The sequence below is a fragment of the Pelophylax lessonae genome (genome assembly GCF_965119305.1).
Source record: "Pelophylax lessonae genome assembly, chromosome: 1".
Taxonomy (NCBI): domain Eukaryota; kingdom Metazoa; phylum Chordata; class Amphibia; order Anura; family Ranidae; genus Pelophylax; species Pelophylax lessonae.
The window spans coordinates 212,271,011-212,289,408 of record NC_138768.1 but is presented as its reverse complement, the minus strand read 5'-3'; the positions used below and the strand labels follow the sequence as shown (position 1 = coordinate 212,289,408).

The 18,398-nt window shown below is 42.9% G+C and overlaps 1 protein-coding gene across 1 annotated transcript in view; it reads left to right on the top strand.

Moving 5' to 3' along the window:
- SUSD2 (sushi domain containing 2) overlaps positions 1 to 17,914 on the top strand; it is a 309,764-nt gene extending 291,850 nt beyond the window's left edge. The window contains exons 26-27 of the mRNA XM_082266033.1: positions 6,326 to 6,422; positions 17,352 to 17,914. Coding sequence (XP_082122159.1) covers positions 6,326 to 6,422; positions 17,352 to 17,406 — 152 coding nt within the window. The 3' untranslated portion in view covers positions 17,407 to 17,914. The remainder of the gene's footprint in view (positions 1 to 6,325; positions 6,423 to 17,351) is intronic.
- Positions 17,915 to 18,398: the final 484 nt, after the last annotated feature.

The window sequence follows — 18,398 nt, the reverse complement described above, 5'->3', positions numbered from 1 at the left end:
GCTGCTGAATAACTGATTCTCCTCCTCTCCCTCCTGCAGGAAGAATAGGGAAAGATAAATTCATCTATATGCAGCTGCCCCATCCCCCTCCTATACAACTTCTTTTGCTGGCCCCCCAGTGCTCTTACCCCACCTCCAGTGCTCCTAATCCCCCCATCAGTGCTCTTAACCCCCCCAGTGCTCTTAGCCCCCCCAGTGCACTAGACCCCCCTGTTCTTTACCCCCCTGTGCTCTTCAGCTCCCCACAGTGCTTTTAATCTCCCTCCCCCCTATGCTCCCTGTCCCCCCAGTGCTCTCCACCCCCCTGGTTTTCCCTGCCTGCCCCCCAAGTGCTCCCTGTCCCCCCAGTGCTCTCCACCCCCCTGGTTTTCCCTGCCCGCCCCCCAAGTGCTCCCTGTCCCCCCCAGTGCTCTCCACCCCCCTGGTTTTCCCTGCCCGCCCCCCAAGTGCTCCCTGTCCCCCCCAGTGCTCTCCACCCCCCTGGTTTTCCCTGCCCGCCCCCAAGTGCTCCCTGTCCCCCCCCCAGTGCTCTCCACCCCCCTGGTTTTCCCTGCCCACCCCCCAAGTGCTCCCTGTCCCCCCCAGTGCTCTCCACCCCCTGTGCCTCCCAACCCCCCTACAATGCTTTCCAAACCCCCTCTTAATTCTCTCCAGCCCCCCCCCCTCCCCCCCCACCGTGCCCTTCAGCTCCTCCAGTGCTCTCTGCTTCGCCTGTGCTCTCCGGCCCCCCTAGTGCTCTTCTATCTTCTATCATGTCCTCAGTCTCTGAGCCAGGGGCGTAACTACAGGGGTTGCAGGGGTTGCGGTCGCAACCGGGCCCCATGCTCCAGGGGGCCCTGTGCGGCTCCCCTGTACACCTGGATAGGAGGGGCAGCAGGGGCCGCATGTAGAGAAATCACTGCCCTCCTTTTTCCTCCTGTAGCTGCAGGGGGAAAATGGAGGAGATTGGTTCCTCTGTATGCTGCCCCCGCCCCTCCTCCTATCCATCCAGTTCACTTGTGTTCTGCTGTCTCTGGGCCCCTGTGTGCTCCCCTGGTCCCCCCCCTACTGTGCTTCCCCCCCCCCTACTGAGCTTCCCCCCCCCCACTGTGCTGCCCCCCCCTACTGTGCTCCCTACCCTCTCCTGCCTGCTGCTGCAGGGGATGTGTCACAATAGAGAACCAGGAAGGGGTCGGTAAATTGGTAATTTACCAGCCAGCTCCTTCCTTTTCTCAATGGATAGAGTCATAGTCAGTGACATTGTAAAAAAATAAAATAAAATGATAAAAAATAATACAATTAAAATACCAAAAAAATAAAAACAACTGACACCAGTGGGTGAACTTCCAGGATCGTAAAGGTCACACTTGCAACCGGGCCCTGGCATTCTGCCACTGTGGGGAGGCCCCAACATCGCAGGAAGGTGGCCCACTGCAGAACTTGTGAAAGGGTCCCGCAACGAGAGTAAAGGGCCCCAGGATCAGTAGGAAGAGTCCCAGGCTTGAAGGGAAGGGCCCCGGCCAGGGGTCCAGGGGGCCCTTCATGGTTTCCTGCACCGGGGCCCTGAAGGTTCTAGTTACGCCTCTGCTCTGAGCATCTCCTGTATCATGTCTGCAGTCTCTGAGCATCTCCTGTATCATGTCTTCAGTCTCTGACCATCTACTGTATCATGTCTGCAGTCTCTGACCATCTCGTGTATCACGCCTGCGTTCTCTGACCATCTACTGTATCATGTCTGCAGTCTCTGGCCATCTCCTGTATCATGTCTGCAGTCTCTGACCATCTACTGTATCATGTCCTCAGTCTCTGAGCATCTCTTGTATCATGTCCTCAGTCTCTGACCATCTCTTGTATCCTGTCCTCAGTCTCTGACCATTTCCTGTATCATGTCTGCAGTCTCTGACCATCTCTTGTATCATGTCCTCAGTCACTGACCATCTCTTGTATCATGTCTGCAGTCTCTGACCATCTCCTGTATCATGTCTTCAGTCTCTGACCATCTCTTGTATCATGTCCTCAGTCTCTGACCATCTCTTGTATCATGATCTCAGTCTCTGACCATCTCTTGTATCATGTCCTCAGTCTCTGACCATCTTCTGTATCATGTCTGCTGTCTCTGACCATCTCTTGTATCATGTCTGTAGTCTCTGACCATCTCCTGTATCATGTCTGCAGTCTCGGACCATCTCCTGTATCATGTGTGCAGTCTCTGAGCATCTCCTGTATCATGTCTGCAGTCTCAGACCATCACCTGTATCACGTCTGCAGTCTCTAAATATCTCCTTTAGCAAGTCTCCAATCTCTTACTCAAACTTAAACACATTGCTAATAATATTAGCTATCTATTTATGCTGAAGGTAGGACTGTGCAGGGGAGGCAGATAGTGCAAAAGGGGGAACTGTGATTAGAGAGACGGGGGGCAGACTGCAAGGGGCACTGTGATGGGGGGCTGTGAAATTTGTGCAATAAATATTCTTGAAAACATTTCAAATTTTTGTGGGTGTTTTTACATTTTAAAGTTGGGTGGGGTTGCCAGATATAGGATCCGCCCCGGGTGCCAAATGCTCTAGGTACGCCACTGACCCGGAAGACTACCCTGCAGTAGAAAGATCTGAAAGCGAGGCTTGAATCGCTCGTGGAACACAGCGTGGAAGGGATGACGTAGATGGCGGTGAGGAGGATGGTCTATGATGACAGCTCTACTCCAGTTGCCTGCATACTTTGATGTGCCTTTTTTAATAATCAACCATGTGAGTTGCTAAATGTTGAACCTTTATTAAATGTACCCATATTACGACACTTAGAGGTGCCTCTCTTATTTTTTATACACCGTATTTCCTGCTGGATTTTGCTTCTAATCCCCTTGTCGAGGCTGCCATCACATTGCTATAAGCTTTTTATATGGACTATAAACTGAAGGACTTATGAATAAATGGTTGTAGAACGAATTATCTGTTTTCATTATTTCTTATGGGGAAATTTGCTTAGATATTAGAGTGCTTTGGATTACAAGCATATTTCCGTAACAAATTAGGCTCTCAATCCAAGGTTTTACTGTACTTTTATAAAAATCTATACAATTTTAGTGGAATAACAGTGCCAAGAAAGCAAAAATGGCTTGTGTTGGTAATATATGCTAAAAAAAATTCATAGCAATTTATTTTTTCTAGATAAACTGACTTTTCCTGTTGATTGTACTAAACTGCTGGAAAACTACTCGAGACTTCACAAAGAGAGAAAATCAAGCTAATGTTATTTAATGATCTAATGTCCTTAGTTTTGGTTTTGTTAATATTAATTATTATTTAGTGAAATTTCTTTATACTCTCCTACCTTCTGCCTCAAGAGTATTAGCTGTAAAACATGGAATGCAAAAACTCCTTACAGCAATATTCTAATCACCATTTGTCTTAAAAAAAAAAAAATACAATCATTATATTGTGCATGGTATGGTAAATTTAAGAATTTGTGGTTTAAAACTATATAATGGCAATAGCAAAAATACTTTTTATGCAATTTATAAACATAATTTGAATACCATATTGTAATATGCTGTTTTTGCTGATTAGCATAAATAAGCTTTAGTCCTGGTTCACACTGGTGCAATGCGGGAAACCCTGCGAATCAGTGTCGGTTCCCGCATCGCACCAGAATCGCACAGTGGTTCACAATGAGATCTGCAAATTGCTGGGGGTGACAATGTAAAGTTAATGACACCCCCAGATTGGGTGCGAACTGTGAAATGGTGCAGCAATCAGATCGCATAGGTCTGAACGTCTATGTGATCCGATTCCAGTGCGAGACAAAAAAAAGGGTCCTGCACCATTTTGGTGCGAATTCGATGCAATTTCAGCCATATAGAATATATGACTGAAATCGCATCTCACTGAGATGCGATTGCAGACATTGCATGGGATCTGCACAGCAATGAGGTGCGAATCACATGTGATGTCTGGCATCGCACTAGTGTGACCTGGCACTGAACCAATCTAAAGTTTGACAGATCATCTTTTTTTTTTTTCTTTTTGAGTCACCAGTTCCCACATGTAACCCTTAGTAGGCGGGTGGTTTCTGATCACTCACTTTACTTTTCATGAACTTATCAATGAAATCTTTGTGAGCCGCTGCCTCATCCTTGTCCAATGCTTATGAAGGAGTAGAACATTCTGTTCATGTCTCCACCCTGGAAAACACAGAGTAGTAATGATAAAGCTGATTAGTGAAGAGGCTCAAATAAAAGATGAGCCAATATCTTTACTGAATAACCGTTGATTGTGCTTTCTTATATGTCAGTGGTGCATAACCAGAGTGAGAAAAGTCTGAATAAATCTTGCCCGGCACTGTATGCTTAAACTCTGCCAAACTAGTCTAGCCTGAGGCCATTTTTTGTGCCTGCCCACACAAATTACATTACAGCATTGAAACAGCACAGTGAACATAACAATGCATGTCCAAGCGAAAGTTTTCCTACTTGGCCAGACAGGGACTAACAATTAACCCTGACATTTAAAAGGTTTTTGACTAGCCTCATCTCAGATTTATTATTAAAGTTTTAGTATTTACTGTTTATGCATTGACACAAGCAGGAACAAAGGAGGAGCCTCAAGTAAGCACTGACTAAAGGGTTAATGTAGATGGTGAACCATTAAAGGCCCAAAGCACCCCACACAAGGCCCACAAGTATGGTACTATGCCTGGTTGTGTCTCCGGTGTATTTACTATTTCTAAGTTAGTGTATCTAACCAAAAATTAATTTTAACATTTTGGATAAAGTGGGGAAGGATTACGTAGTTGCATAGTTAGTCAGGTTAAAAAAAAAAGACAAGTCCATCTAGTTCAAAAAATAAAAAAAAAAAATTTAAAAAATCATACAATCCCATATGCACAATCCTATTCCCACTGTTGATCCAGAGGAAGGCGAAAAACCCCAGCAAAGTATGATCCAATTTGCTGAAGCAGGGGAAAAAAATTCCTTCCTGATCCCCCGAGAGGCAATCAGATTTTCCCTGGATCAACTTTACCTATAAATGTTAGTACCCAGTTATATTATATACATTTAGGAAAGAATTCAGGCCTTTTTTAGGGCAATCTACTGACTGAGTTGCACAGAACCACTTCTGGAGGGAGTCTATTCCACATTTTCACAGCTCTTACTGTGAAGAAACCTTTCTGTATTTGGAGATGAAATTGCTTTTGCTCTAGACGTAAAGAGTGCCCCCTTGTCCTCTGGTTAGACCTCCGGGCAGGATTTTATTGCTATTTGTGGAAGATTCACCCTGCCGATGTGTCCAGGTGGTGAAAAAGAGTTTGATCTTTGAATCTGATGCATGTGAATTTGTGTAAAAAATATTTTCGGGTTCAAATCTCTGCCTACAGAAGAAGCTATTGATCTTCTCAAATAAACTCAGGATATTCTTGCCCCTGTCAACCTCAGGCTTCACAAAAATTATTTCTAAGGCCTCGTTCACATCTCGTTCACATTCAGGCCGGAAGCACAAATCACATGGCAATTGCATCACAATGCGCTGCACCCGTTTGGGTTCTATTATCTTTCAATGGCATCCCGAACGCAATGTGATCCTGACACGATTGTCGCAAGGCAATTGAGGAAAACCACAACTTCACAAATCGAGTGACGTTTATCGCCCGAAAAAGAGTAAAGTACAGTCACCTAAAACAATTAGAATTTCTGTCTTGCCAATCTGACATCACATAGCTAAAATCGAATAAGTTGCTATAGTATCTGCAGTTTTACACATCTGTTTATAACATGGGTGTCCAACCTTTTGGCTTCTCTGGGCCACATTGCGTGTAGAGACATTTTCTCGGGCTTCATATAAAATTTATATTATATAGTTAAGGTATATAAGTAATAAAACGCAGCTGCCCCCTTCCCGCGCTGCCGCGCCCCCGCACTAATTTAACACAACTAGAGTATGATCCCTTCCACGGCAGCCTCTGCCTACAGTTAGTTGGAAGCCGCTGTGGCTGTGCCCCCGATCCGACTTCCTTCCTCCTCAGCAAAAAATAAATAAAAATTGTCAGGGGTCAGTGGGCCGCATTGCCTGCGGTTCTGGGCCGCATGTGGCCCCCAGGCCGCAGGTTGGACATGCCTGGTTTATAACATCTTTATGTTTATATCATCTTTATGAGTTTTTTTAAAATCTGTTTATAGCATCAGTGCTCTCCAAATATGTCTTTTCAATAATAGTCATGATGTTCTAACAATATAATTTTTTCACATGGTGGTCATATAAATTATTTAATTCTTTATTTGTGAAATGACATAGCTGCATAAAGAATATAGATATGATGTCTTCTAAATCTGAACTTATCTGCCTTTCAGATAATACCCTGGGAATAGTCCTAGGATGTGTGTTTGGATTCCTTACTCTCCTAGTCCTCCTAATATTGATTGCCCTACATGAAAAGAAGCGCAGCAGGTAAGTGATATTCTTACCCCTAAACCAAAGCTGTCCCTATCTAAAAGTGAAAAAACACTTCCCGACCACCCGCTGCCTTTTTACTGTGGCAGGGTGGCTCTCCTGCGCAAACCGACGTAGGTCTACATCGATCACGCGAGGGAAGCTAGGGGGCGAGCGTGATTGCCGCCTGACACCCGCGATCGCTCCTCGCTGAGAGAGAAGGACAGTCGGCTGTTTTAAACACAGCCGACCGTTCTTCTCCCTGCAATGACCATAGAGCCCATGTGATCCTTCTATATAGGATCACATGTCTCTATGGTCATTTCAGAAGCCACGCCCCCCCACAGTTAGAATCACTCCCCTAGGGTCTCATTTAACCCCTTGATCACCTATACTGTTAACACTTTCCCTGCCAGTGTCATTATTACAGTAACAGTGCATATTTTTAGCACTGATTACTGTAGTAATGTCACTGGTACCCCCAAAAGTGTCAAAAATGTCATTTAGGGGTCCGATCTGTCCGCTGCAATGTCGCAGTCCCGCAAAAAATAGCAGATCGCCGCCATTACTAGTAAAAAAAAAAACAATAAAAATGACATACTGTAAATCTTTCCCGTAGTTAGTAGACGCGATAACTTTTGCGCAAACCAATCAAAATACGCTTATTGCGATTTTTTAAATCAAAAATATGTAGCAGAAGACAAATTGGCCTAAAATGTTAAAAGATTTTGATTTTTAAATTTTTTTTGAGAATGTCATATAGCAGAATGTGAAAAATATAGTTTTTTTTTTTTTTCAAAATTGTTGCATTTTTTTGTTTATAGCCCAAAACACAAAAATGGCACAGGTGATCAAATACCACCAAAAGAAAGCTCTATATGTGGGAAAAAAAGGATGTCAATTTTATTTAGGTACAGTGTCGCACAACCGCGCAATTGTCTGTTAGCGCACTGCCGAATTGCAAAATAGGGGCCTGGTCAGGAAGGGGGCAAATCCTTTCCGGTCTTAAAGTGGTTAAAGGGCAATAGTATGGAGTTTTTTTTTTAAAAAAAAGGTTGTATAGTTTATTGCAAGATACAAAAATCCAAGAAAATAATACAATACAAATAGATTAAAATCCAGGCGTTTTTGTAAATTTTTAAAGTGACCAACATTTATGTCCACTATTCACAGATGGGGACAGCGAAAGACTGTATCTTGCAATAAACTTTACAATCTTTTTTTAAAGAAATCTTCCTTGATATTTCCGTACTATATACTATTGCCCCTTAAAATCCCATTTAGAGGGAGCTTCCTTGTTTTTATTGGTGTACTTTAGGGATGTGGGCACTCTCTTAGTTTTTCCACCAGATGGCCTAATATATTCAAGTATCTAAAAGTGAAAGTATGTATAAATATTTGAACTGTTTCCTAGAGTTAAGTTTAGTAAGTCATTATTCCCATTCAGTGTAAAGAAGGCCTTAGACCGTAAACCAATTTTCCCTTCTTACTTATGTCTATACTATTCCCTCAACAGGCCACACAGCTCATAGTCTACTCAATTCGTTTTGGTCTCTGACTTTTGGATGACTGAAAATGTCGACCTGTGCTACTTGCTCTGATTGCCCAGAACACAAAATATCTCTTCCTCTTGGCTAGCAATCACAATATTGCACTTTACATAACACAGACTGCAAATTAGGATACATACACAAGCCAATCATAACCTCCTCAACCAATACACACCAATTCTATCTTACTTTATGGAGGAGGAATTGATAGTACTTTGATGTCAGCCAGAAACACACCCTGCATAATTAGTCCCCACTGAGACTTACCAAATGCATACACATAGCAACACTTTTACTGATTTCTCTATCTGCAACCCTCACTATCCTGTGTTTATAGAGCTATTTGGACATGTAGGATGAGCTTTGGATTTCTACTCCTCTCACCTGTCTGTATCTGTACACTTTGCTTTCTTGCTTGCTAAAAGTTTTGCTTTAAAACTGTTTGGCCTGTCATTGCTTCCTTTCTTCTGTAATTTGTGACTGCGACTCTAGCAACTCAAGCAGTGGCAGCCCATTCATTGGGGGTCGCCCCCCCCCCATCCATGCATCCAGTCCCCTAATCTACATGCATGGCACCGGACACATGGATTCCAATGGGTTTTTTTTTAAGCACCTGATTAGAGCCCGAAGCTCTAATAGGCTTCAAAAAAGTGTGAACACTGCGCCCTGAGCCCACCAAGTTGTGTGACAATAGCGAATGAATATACGCTATTGCCACACTGATTCTCCTCCCGGCCAATTAGGAAGCAGGTCCTGAGACCTGTTTCCCGATTGGCTGAAAGGAGAAGGCATGCTATTGGCCAAGAAGGGGGGAGGAGACGACCGCCGAGAAGGGACATGAAGGAGCCTGAGTGGGAAGCCACCGCCGCCTGCCATTCCGGAGGAACAAGGTAAGTAAACTGTAAGTAACTGTAAGTAAACTGTCGGAGAGACGGACAGATTGACGGATGGGTGGGGGGGGAGAGATGTGGTGGTGCAGGCTTAAGTGATATGGGGGACAGGTCCGTCTGACGCCCCCCCCCCCCCTTCCCGACTGATGAAGCACCAGCCGCCACTGAACTCAAGGCTACTTTACCCCTTCGGACATTATCTCTTTTATTAATGGGGGAAATTGGAGGTTAGATTTTAGTCACCGCAGCACCCTTACTAGCAGTACATGCTTACCATGTTTCATGGTTCTGTGATTTACTGACTGTGTAAACGACTTTCTTGCGCATGCATGTTACAGACCTCATCTCCATACATCCATGTACAAAACAGCAGCATATAGACTGTATATATATGTCATTAGGTTAATGCAGCTTCATTATTCTACATATTGTGGTTTCTTCAGGGGTGCCTTGGCAAAATGCCTAAAAATTGCCCAAAACCTGTATACATACAAGCCGGTGTGAGGATAAAGGCTGCTTTTTAGTTACACTAAGTCACAGGTTTTCATTGTGCACCATTACATCCTTCTAGTTGCCGGTGTCTTAACGACCAATGACATCATTAGTCGATAAGGAGGATGTCAGTCGCCTGCATATCATCTTTGTTTGACCCTCCCCTGCCCCTCTCCATCAGCGGTGGGGTCACATTAGCTGAATGATGGAGTAAAACCAAGGAAGAAGAGAAACAATGGAATACTAGTCAGTACCAGTTTGCAAAAGTGTATTTGCTTTGGAAGAATAAGTCACCTCTAATGTTGGGTGTCCTATTTGGACCTGTGGATGTTACTGCATTATGAAAAAAATATTAGAATAGTTTTTACTTTTTAGAATAGGATGCCCCAAGACTGTCCATAATTTGTAAAGGGTGCCTTGATTGAAAAAAGGTTGAGAAACACTGTATTAGATAAATACATTTTTATTTTTACTTTTTAATGTTTTGCTATTAGGATCCCTTTACTAGTATAAAAACCAATGGCTTCAATTGAGAAAGCACTGACTTACTATAGCATTAAAAAATGAGCATAAGCAGTAACAATGATAAATATCACTAATGTTCGTCCTGGGTGCTATAATCATTTGCAGCATACTGCGTGTATGGAGTTTTAAATAATCAAATCTAATGATTACTACCATGCTGCATCCTGGCAAAATGTCAAACCATAAATGCGCTTGTTCCTGAATCCTGGTTGACATAGGCATCGTTCTATGATAATCTTACACTCATCCTATTTTCCGTGCCCTGCACTCTTGCCAAAAGCTCAACTCTTAAATATGAGGAGGCCTATCCAACGTCTGGCTAAATGACACACTATTTTTAGAATTTTAAAAGGGTAGAATTGCTTAATTTTGGAACAAATGTTCCACCCCCATAAATGCATTCATTGATCAAGTGTAGTGATAAAAGTTTTGCAAGTAGATATGGCATACCTATCCACTAAAGGGAATTTACATGATGAACTCCCAGCCCCTAGGGAAGGAATGCTGAACATGTTTAAAATGACAGAGGCTTGTACACAGAGATTTAAAGAGAAGTAATTAATATGCTGTTCCTCTGTTCAACACTTGTAGTCTCAACTCCTGTGGTTTACACAATGTGACCTCCAGTTACCAAATGGAATAATTAGAAGCACTTGTAGCAGCCAATTATAGTGTGCTGCACAGCGGAGTGAATTTCAATAGATGTTGTAAACTGCCAGGTGCAGTCTGCACCTTGTAAAGTCTAACTTCAAGAAGATTCTGTGGACATCACAAAGTGACACCTGGATGTATCACCAAGCCACAGAAAGAACCACTATACTTCATGGCAAACTATTCACACAAGTTTCTGGTAGGGGATTGCATTGTCAGAACTATGTGCCATTGGATTTTCTCTTAGGACTTTTCCACTTTGAACAAGAAATTGGGAAATTTCTTTACTAGGATTCCTAAAATGCACTCATTGTTTTAAAGAAAATAATAAATGGTAAAAGAAAAACATAAAGATGGCAGAAACTGCCTTTCCTTTTTTAAGTTTGCAATTTTATTATTAATAAATATATACAGTGCCAACAGTTTGCACAGCACTTTAAGGTTAGGTTCACACTAGTACTAATTGGATGCAGGTTTCCCAGTGGCGGCCTATCTATAATGGGTGCAGCCCCCCAATCCATGCACCCGGTCCCTAATTTCCATGCAGGGCGCCGGATGCATCGACTCCAATGTTTTTTTTTTTTTTTGTGGAAGCACATGATTAGAGCCTGAGGCTCTAATTGGCTTCAAAAAAGGGTGGGCTTGGGGTCCACCCAGTTGTGTGACAATAGCAAATTAATATTCCCTATTGTCTTCCTGATTCTCCTCCCGGCCAATCAGGAAGCAGGTCCTGAGTAAGGTTGCCATCTCATCCCTTTAAACCAGGACACACATTATTTACACAGGTTCTGTGGCTGATTAAACACTTCCCACAAACTCACGTAGATCTACGTGAGCTGCAAGAAGTGGTTGTACCAGGGTGATGCCTGCAGCTAGAGGCATCATCCTGGTACCATTTGTTAGAGCCTGCGGTCGGCTTTCAGGTGGTAATGGCCGACAAGGCTCGGGAGCCCAGCGAGTGGGAGGGGACGACGCCCCCCCCCCCTCTACCGCCGCCTTTCGCGGCTCATCCCAGGTCTCCCATCCCACCGGGAGACCCGAGCAACCAGCCGGTACCTCCATTGGCTGGTTGGAGTCCCGAACAAAGCTGGATTCGGCTTTGATCAGGTCTCCGATGCTGTAACCTGGAAGCGGCGTTAATGACGTCACGTCCGGGTTACTGGGCGGCTAAAGGCGCCAAATTTAATACAGTGACAGTATTCAAAAATGTAGTGTTTGGCATTTTGAATACATTGAAGTGCAGTGGAGGGGTCTGGGGTCTTTAAGACCCCAGATCCCTCTATACAGAGTACCTGTCACTGCCTATTGCTGTCACAGGGGATGTTTACATTGCTTGTGACAGCAATAAAAATGATCAGATTAAATTTTTTTTTAAAAAACTGTGCTAAAATTAAAAAATGTAATAAAATAAATAGGAAAAAACTAAATTTTAAAGCGCCCCGTCGCCGTGAGCTTGCGCACAAAAGAAAACGTGTACAAAAGTCGCGCCCAAAAATGAAAGCTCTGGTAAAACCACATATGTGAGGTATCGCCGTGATTGCCAGAGCGAGAGAAATAATTAAAAAAAAGAGCTACTCTGTAACTCTAAACTGGTAACCATTAACAATTTTTATTGAACATAGTTTGTCACCATTCTGCGGGTGTGCGCAATTTTAAACTGTAACATGTTAGGTATCGATTTACTCGGCGTGACATCATCTTTCACAATATACAAAAAAAATGGGCTAACTTTACTATTTAGATTTTTTTAAATGCAGTGAAATGTATTTTTTTTTTAATGGCGTTTAAAAGACCACTGCGCAAATACTGCGTGACAAAAAATATTGCAACAACTGCCATTTCATTTTCCAGAGTCTTTGCTAAAATATATATATATATATACATATATATATATATATAATGTTTGGGGGTTCTAAGTAATTTTCTGGCAAAAAATAAAAAATACTGATTTTAACTTGCAAACAACATGTGTCAGGAATGGGCTCGGTCCAGAAGTGGTTAAGGTGGTAATTAAACTCGGTGTCTTATGTGCATTGTATCAGCCTCAGAACCTGTGTAATTAATAATGTCCTGGATTAAAGGGATGAGGTGGCAACCCTAGTCCTGAGACCAGATTGGCCAGGGAGTCTTAGAACTCCTGGCCAATCAGGACCCACTTTCTCTTTGGCCAGGAAGAGAAGCCTGTCTGTTCAGCCGGGAGGAGAAGCCTCGGCTCTTCCCTCGGCTGGAGCGAGGAGCAGCAGCCCTACCCCTCCTCATCTCCTAAGGTAAGGCCACCTTCCTATCTGTCACGTGCAGAGGAGGGGTGGTGGTTCAAGTGAGGGGGGGAGGTTTGTTTGCTGCCCCCCCCCCAAAAAATATTGAGCATCAGCCGCCACTGGTGCCCAGCTCTCAACGGAGCTGGTTCAAACATCTCATTGGCTGTTGCAGAGCGGATTGCACAGGGGTTTCAGGTCCGAATTCAGGCAAAAATTCAGGTCTGCTTCGTCCCTGAGCCCACGTTCACATTGGTACGATTTGACATGTCAAATCGGAGCCAATTGACGTCAATTGCACTGTCCGAATCAGTGCAACGACAACTTTGCATGCCAATCTGATTTCCAAAACTAGTTTTTGTACTACTTTTGGCGACTTGGGGGGGGGGGGAGGTGGATTTCAGTAGACATATGTGCAGGAACCGGCACAGATATCTGTGAAATCACAGCCAGCTTGGACTCGTGCAAGTTCAGCTGAACTCGCATGATTTCAGAACGGCCTCAGTGTGAACCTAGGTTGAAGCGGAGAACAGGGACGCACCGGACCCCTGCTGTGAGCCGCATCCATTCTAAGTGTGAACCTAGCCTAAAAATTAAAAGGAGACAGTACAGTAACAATACAATTCCATACAAGAGGGTTAGGGCAGCCCTGCTTGTGAGATCTTACCATCTCTAAAAAAGGAGGGTCAGGTTTAGTGGCAAAATGTCAGGGCCGGTCGCAAGTATGACCTTTTAGACCCTGGTAGTTCTGCCACTGGCTCTGGATGTTGTTGAGGTCTTCTTCCACCAACCTCAGCAACTGCCTGAGCTTCGCAGCTGTGCAGTCATATGATCATTATTAAACAGATTTTTACACTGCTTGTTTTTAGAGATGAAGTAGAACATTAGAGAAGGCAGAAACAAGGCAATATTTAAAGCTTACATATTTGAGAGCCTTTTCTTCTTCTTTAAGGTGGATGAAGATAGATGGATGGATTAGGTTAGGGAGTTCCAGAGGAAGAGAGAGTTTCTGAAGAAATCATTGAGCAAGGGATGGGAGGAGGTGACAAGGAAACTTGACAGCATTACTTTGATTGTTTACTTTACTGAGTGTTTCTACTGACCTGGGATACTGTGGGGTAGATTTACTAAAGGCAAATAGACTGTGTACTTACCAGAGCTTGGTAAATGAGATAAAGATTCACTTTACAAAGAATGCCCAATCACATGCAAGGAAAATAAAATAACAAAATTTTTGCTTGCATGTGCTGGGATGAAGGAAGTCAGCAGAGCTTTCCCTCATTTACTAAGCTCTGGAGCATGTTGCATGGTATGATACAAATGGGGGGTACCCTTGTTGTTCCCCCTTCCCTGTCTAACCAGGCTGCATGTCCAAATAACAGCCTTTAATACATTTTTTGGGCGACCTCACATCATTTTTTTTATACTTTAATTGTATCTATGACTAAAATGTAAAATCATATACTATATTACCAAAAGTTTTGGGACGCCTGCCTTTACACACACATGAATTTAAATGGCATCCCAGTCTTAGTCCGTAGGGTTCAATATTGAAATGGCCCATCCTTTGCAGCTATAACAGCTTCAAGGCTGTCCACAAGGTTTAGGAGTGTATCTATGGAAATGTTTGACCATTCTTCCACAAGTGCATTTGTGAGGTCAGGCACTGATGTTGGGGAGGATGCCTGGCTTGCAGTCGGCGCTCCAATTAATCCCAAAGGTGTTCTGTCAGGGGTTGAAGTCAGGACTCTGTGCAGGCATATCACGTTCATCCACCCCAAACTCACTCATCCATGTCTTTATAGACCTTGCTTTGTGCACTGGTCCAAACCATTTGGTGGAGGGGGGATTATGCTGTGGGGTTGTTTTTCAGGGGTTGGGCTTGGCCCCTTAGTTTCAGTGAAGGGAACTCTTAAGGTTCCAACATACCAAGACATGCTCCCAAATTTTTGGGAACATTTTGGGGTTGGCCTTTCCTGTTCCAATATGGCTGCGCACCAGTGCACAAAGCAAGTTCCATAAAGACATGGATGAGCGAGTTTGGGGTGGAGGACAAGCCTTTATTGGGTGTACCCCTATGACAGCACTTGGATAGACAGCTAGCGCAAAGTGGATTGCTTTTCCCAGGACACAGACAGAAGTATCCAATGCATGCACTGGAAAAGGACTGATGCAATATCCCCTCACTGAGTTGTGAGGACTGTACAATATATGAATGTTCATTTTGGAGAATATGTAAAGTTTGATAGTTGCTTGTTCCTATTATCCAATACATAGATGTTAAAATACAAAACATTGTGGATCCATCCTTGTCTGATATACCTGACACATTTTTAAACAGGGCATTAGACATATTTTCAGAAGATTAACAATGTCATAATTGCCTTAACAATATCCAACATCTTCTAAAGGTGTAACTAGGGAAAGGAATTCAAGAGAGCTTTAGCTAGGGGGTATATTACCATATTTCATTAAAAAAGAATATGTCAACATGTTCATGAGATTTTAGAGTGTGTTTGACAATTGATAACAAAATCTTACATAACTATTTTATCACAAACTCAGCTGTATTAAGGCAAAATAACTTGCAGAAGGGGCAAGGTGTGATAAATATGATTGGAAGAGCTCCAAAATCTCTAGCAGCTACATTTATTTTCTTAGTAAAGGCTTAAAACACCTCTAAAACAACAGACTTTTTGACCTTGTATACAAATTATTTATATTTGAAACTCATGATCAAGCTGTTTTGGTCCACCTAAATTTTGTACTATTTTGAACTATAAGATTAAAACTGCGACTAAAACGTACATTTGCAAGTTTGTAATTTTTCCTCTTTACATACACTAATATTAATCTCATAATAATAAGTATTTTCTAGTAATTATAATCACAGCTGTGTATACTTGAAATCCCTAAGAGAGTGCAATCATGTCAGGAATGAACTTTAGCTTGATAGCATTGCCTTAAAAGAGCTTATAACATACACTAAGTAACCAAAAGTATTGGGACACCTGCCCTTACATGCACATGAACTTTTATGGCATCCCACCCAGTCTTAGTCCCTAGGGTTCAATATTGGGTTGGCCCACCCTTTGCAGCTATAACAGCTTCAACTCTTCTGGGGAGGCTGTCCACAAAGTTTAGGAGTGTGTCTATGGGAATGTTTGACCATTCTTTCTGAAACACATTTGTAAGGTCAGGCACTGATGTTGGTTGAGAAGGCCTGGCTCGCAGTCTCCACTCTAATTCATCCCAAAGGTCAGGACTCTGTGCAGGCCAGTCAAGTTCCTCCACCCCAAACTCGCTCATTCATGTCTTTATGAATCTTGCCTTATGTTCAAATCAAATGTTGGAGGGGGGATAATGGTTTGGGGTCTTGTTTCAGGGGTTGGGCTTTGCCCTTTAGTTCCAGTGAAGGGAACTCTTAGGCTCGGTTCACATTTATGCGATGCGAGAAGGCTGCGAATTCGTAGCCTGTTCCCGCATCGCACACGCACCCCCTGCAGTTCACACTGCCATATGCGATACGCTGGGGGTGTCAATGTAATCTTAACGACACCCCCAGTTTGATCGCATATCGCAGTGCGATCGTGCAGTTCGCACAGGAGCGGATCGCACAAGTGTGAACCGCTGTGCGATCCGATCCTGATGCGGCTGCAAAAATGCCTCCTGTGCGTGTTTGCTCCGGGTGCGATGCGAATTTAGCCATACAAACTGTATGGCTAAACTCGCACCGCACAGCTGATCGCATGTAATGTCGGAGCAGTGCGCTCCGATATTACATGCGAACCCGGCACTCGCACAAATGTGAACCGGGGCTTAAGGTGTCAGCATACCAAGACATTTTTGACAATTTCATGCTCTTCATACTTAATTTGGGGATGATCCCTTCCTGTTCCAACATGACTGCACACCAAACATGGTCCATAAAGACATGTATGAGCGAGTTTGGGGTGGGGAAACTTGACTGGCCTGCACAGAGTCTTGACCCCAACCTGATAGAACACCTTTAGGATGAATAAGAGCGGAGACTGCAAGCCAGGCCTTCTGTCCAACATCAGTGCCTGACCTCACACATGCGCTTCTGGAAGAATGGTCAAAAATTCCCATAGACACACTCCTAAACCTTTTGGGCAGCCTTCCCAGAAGAGCTGAAGCTGTTATAGCTGCAAAGGGTGGGCCAACTCAATAAAGTACCCTTTGGGCTAAGAATGGGATGCCATTAAAGTTGATGTGAGTGTAAAGGCAGGCATCCTAATACTTTTAGTAATATAGTGTATGTATTGCATCAGAGTATTCAGCTGTTTCTCTGTAGTTCAACTCTAAGGATTTCTTTATTTGGGTATTTCAGTCTTTATTTAAATACAGGATTGTTTTTCTTGTTTAATGAAGAAAACCTACTCTTGAAAGCACATGATACTTTTAACATAAATCATCTAATTTGATTAAAAGCATGCAGGGAAATATTTTTTATGCACACTAGATACCTTCTTTTGTACTTCTTACATTTTGATTACTGAGAAGGACAAAGAAAGGGATCTATATACCAAAAATGAGTTATGTAAAAATAATTTTATTTTGCAGGAAAAAAGAGATATCTGTTCCCTCCGTGACTTACCAGAAATCTAATGAAGCCTAGGAAGACTCAATAAATGTGCATATTCAAGCAATGAAGAAAGAAATCTCCCAGTGTAATTCTATATGCATTGCTGAAGAATTTCTAAAGTTCCACATATCGCAGCATCCAGTCTTATCACAAACCAATATTTCCTTCCCGTTCCACTGAAGGATAATGTGTTCACCTGAAGTTTCAAAGACGACACCGCAAACTGCTTTAACCAATTATGCTTGTGAAAGTAAACCTTTTACTATAAGTACTTAAAAGATGTATCAAAACCTGAAGTGTCTCAATTATGCATAACACAACTAGCTCAACAGATTTGCACCTTTGCTGGTCACCAAGTACAACAATCTCAGAGGATTTGCAGCTTTTTCAGTCTCTGCTCATCTGTAATAATGGAGCTTAAAAGTGCCATTTTGACAGCTAAGCAGTGGTTCCAATAATGGCTAGGTCCTAAGGAACGCAGAATTACCACAATTCTCTTTTCCTACCTGATCGCACCCTCTACAGTCTAAATGTATCTGAATCCAGTTCTGTATTTTCCTTTATTTATCTATAGTTATCAAATCAGTGACATGCTTATAGATCTCTGATAATAACTATGATTTAATGTATTCACTAGAAATTATGAGTATGATCTGTAGTAAGTGTACTATGCAGCGTAGGATATTGTAAAGTGCTCAGATGCTTTGAGAAGTACAGACACTCCTACTCCTACTCAACATGGGAGACCAAGGGCCTACTTTTTTACCTCTACATTCTCATCATAGCCACAAAAAAAAAACACCATCTTTAGAATACCTTTCCCTTCACTTCTTTCCTGACAGCCAAATATAAGGTTTGGGAGGTGAAGAAAGGGGTGGATTTTCTGAAGGCAAGCTGCGCTTGGGAACTGAGTAGTCAATTTTTCCAGCCAGTTGAAAGGCGCATTGCAAATAAACACAAATTATTTATGGAAAGGATGGAAAGGACACGCACAGCAAGAAAGCTTTTAAAATACTTGTTTTTCT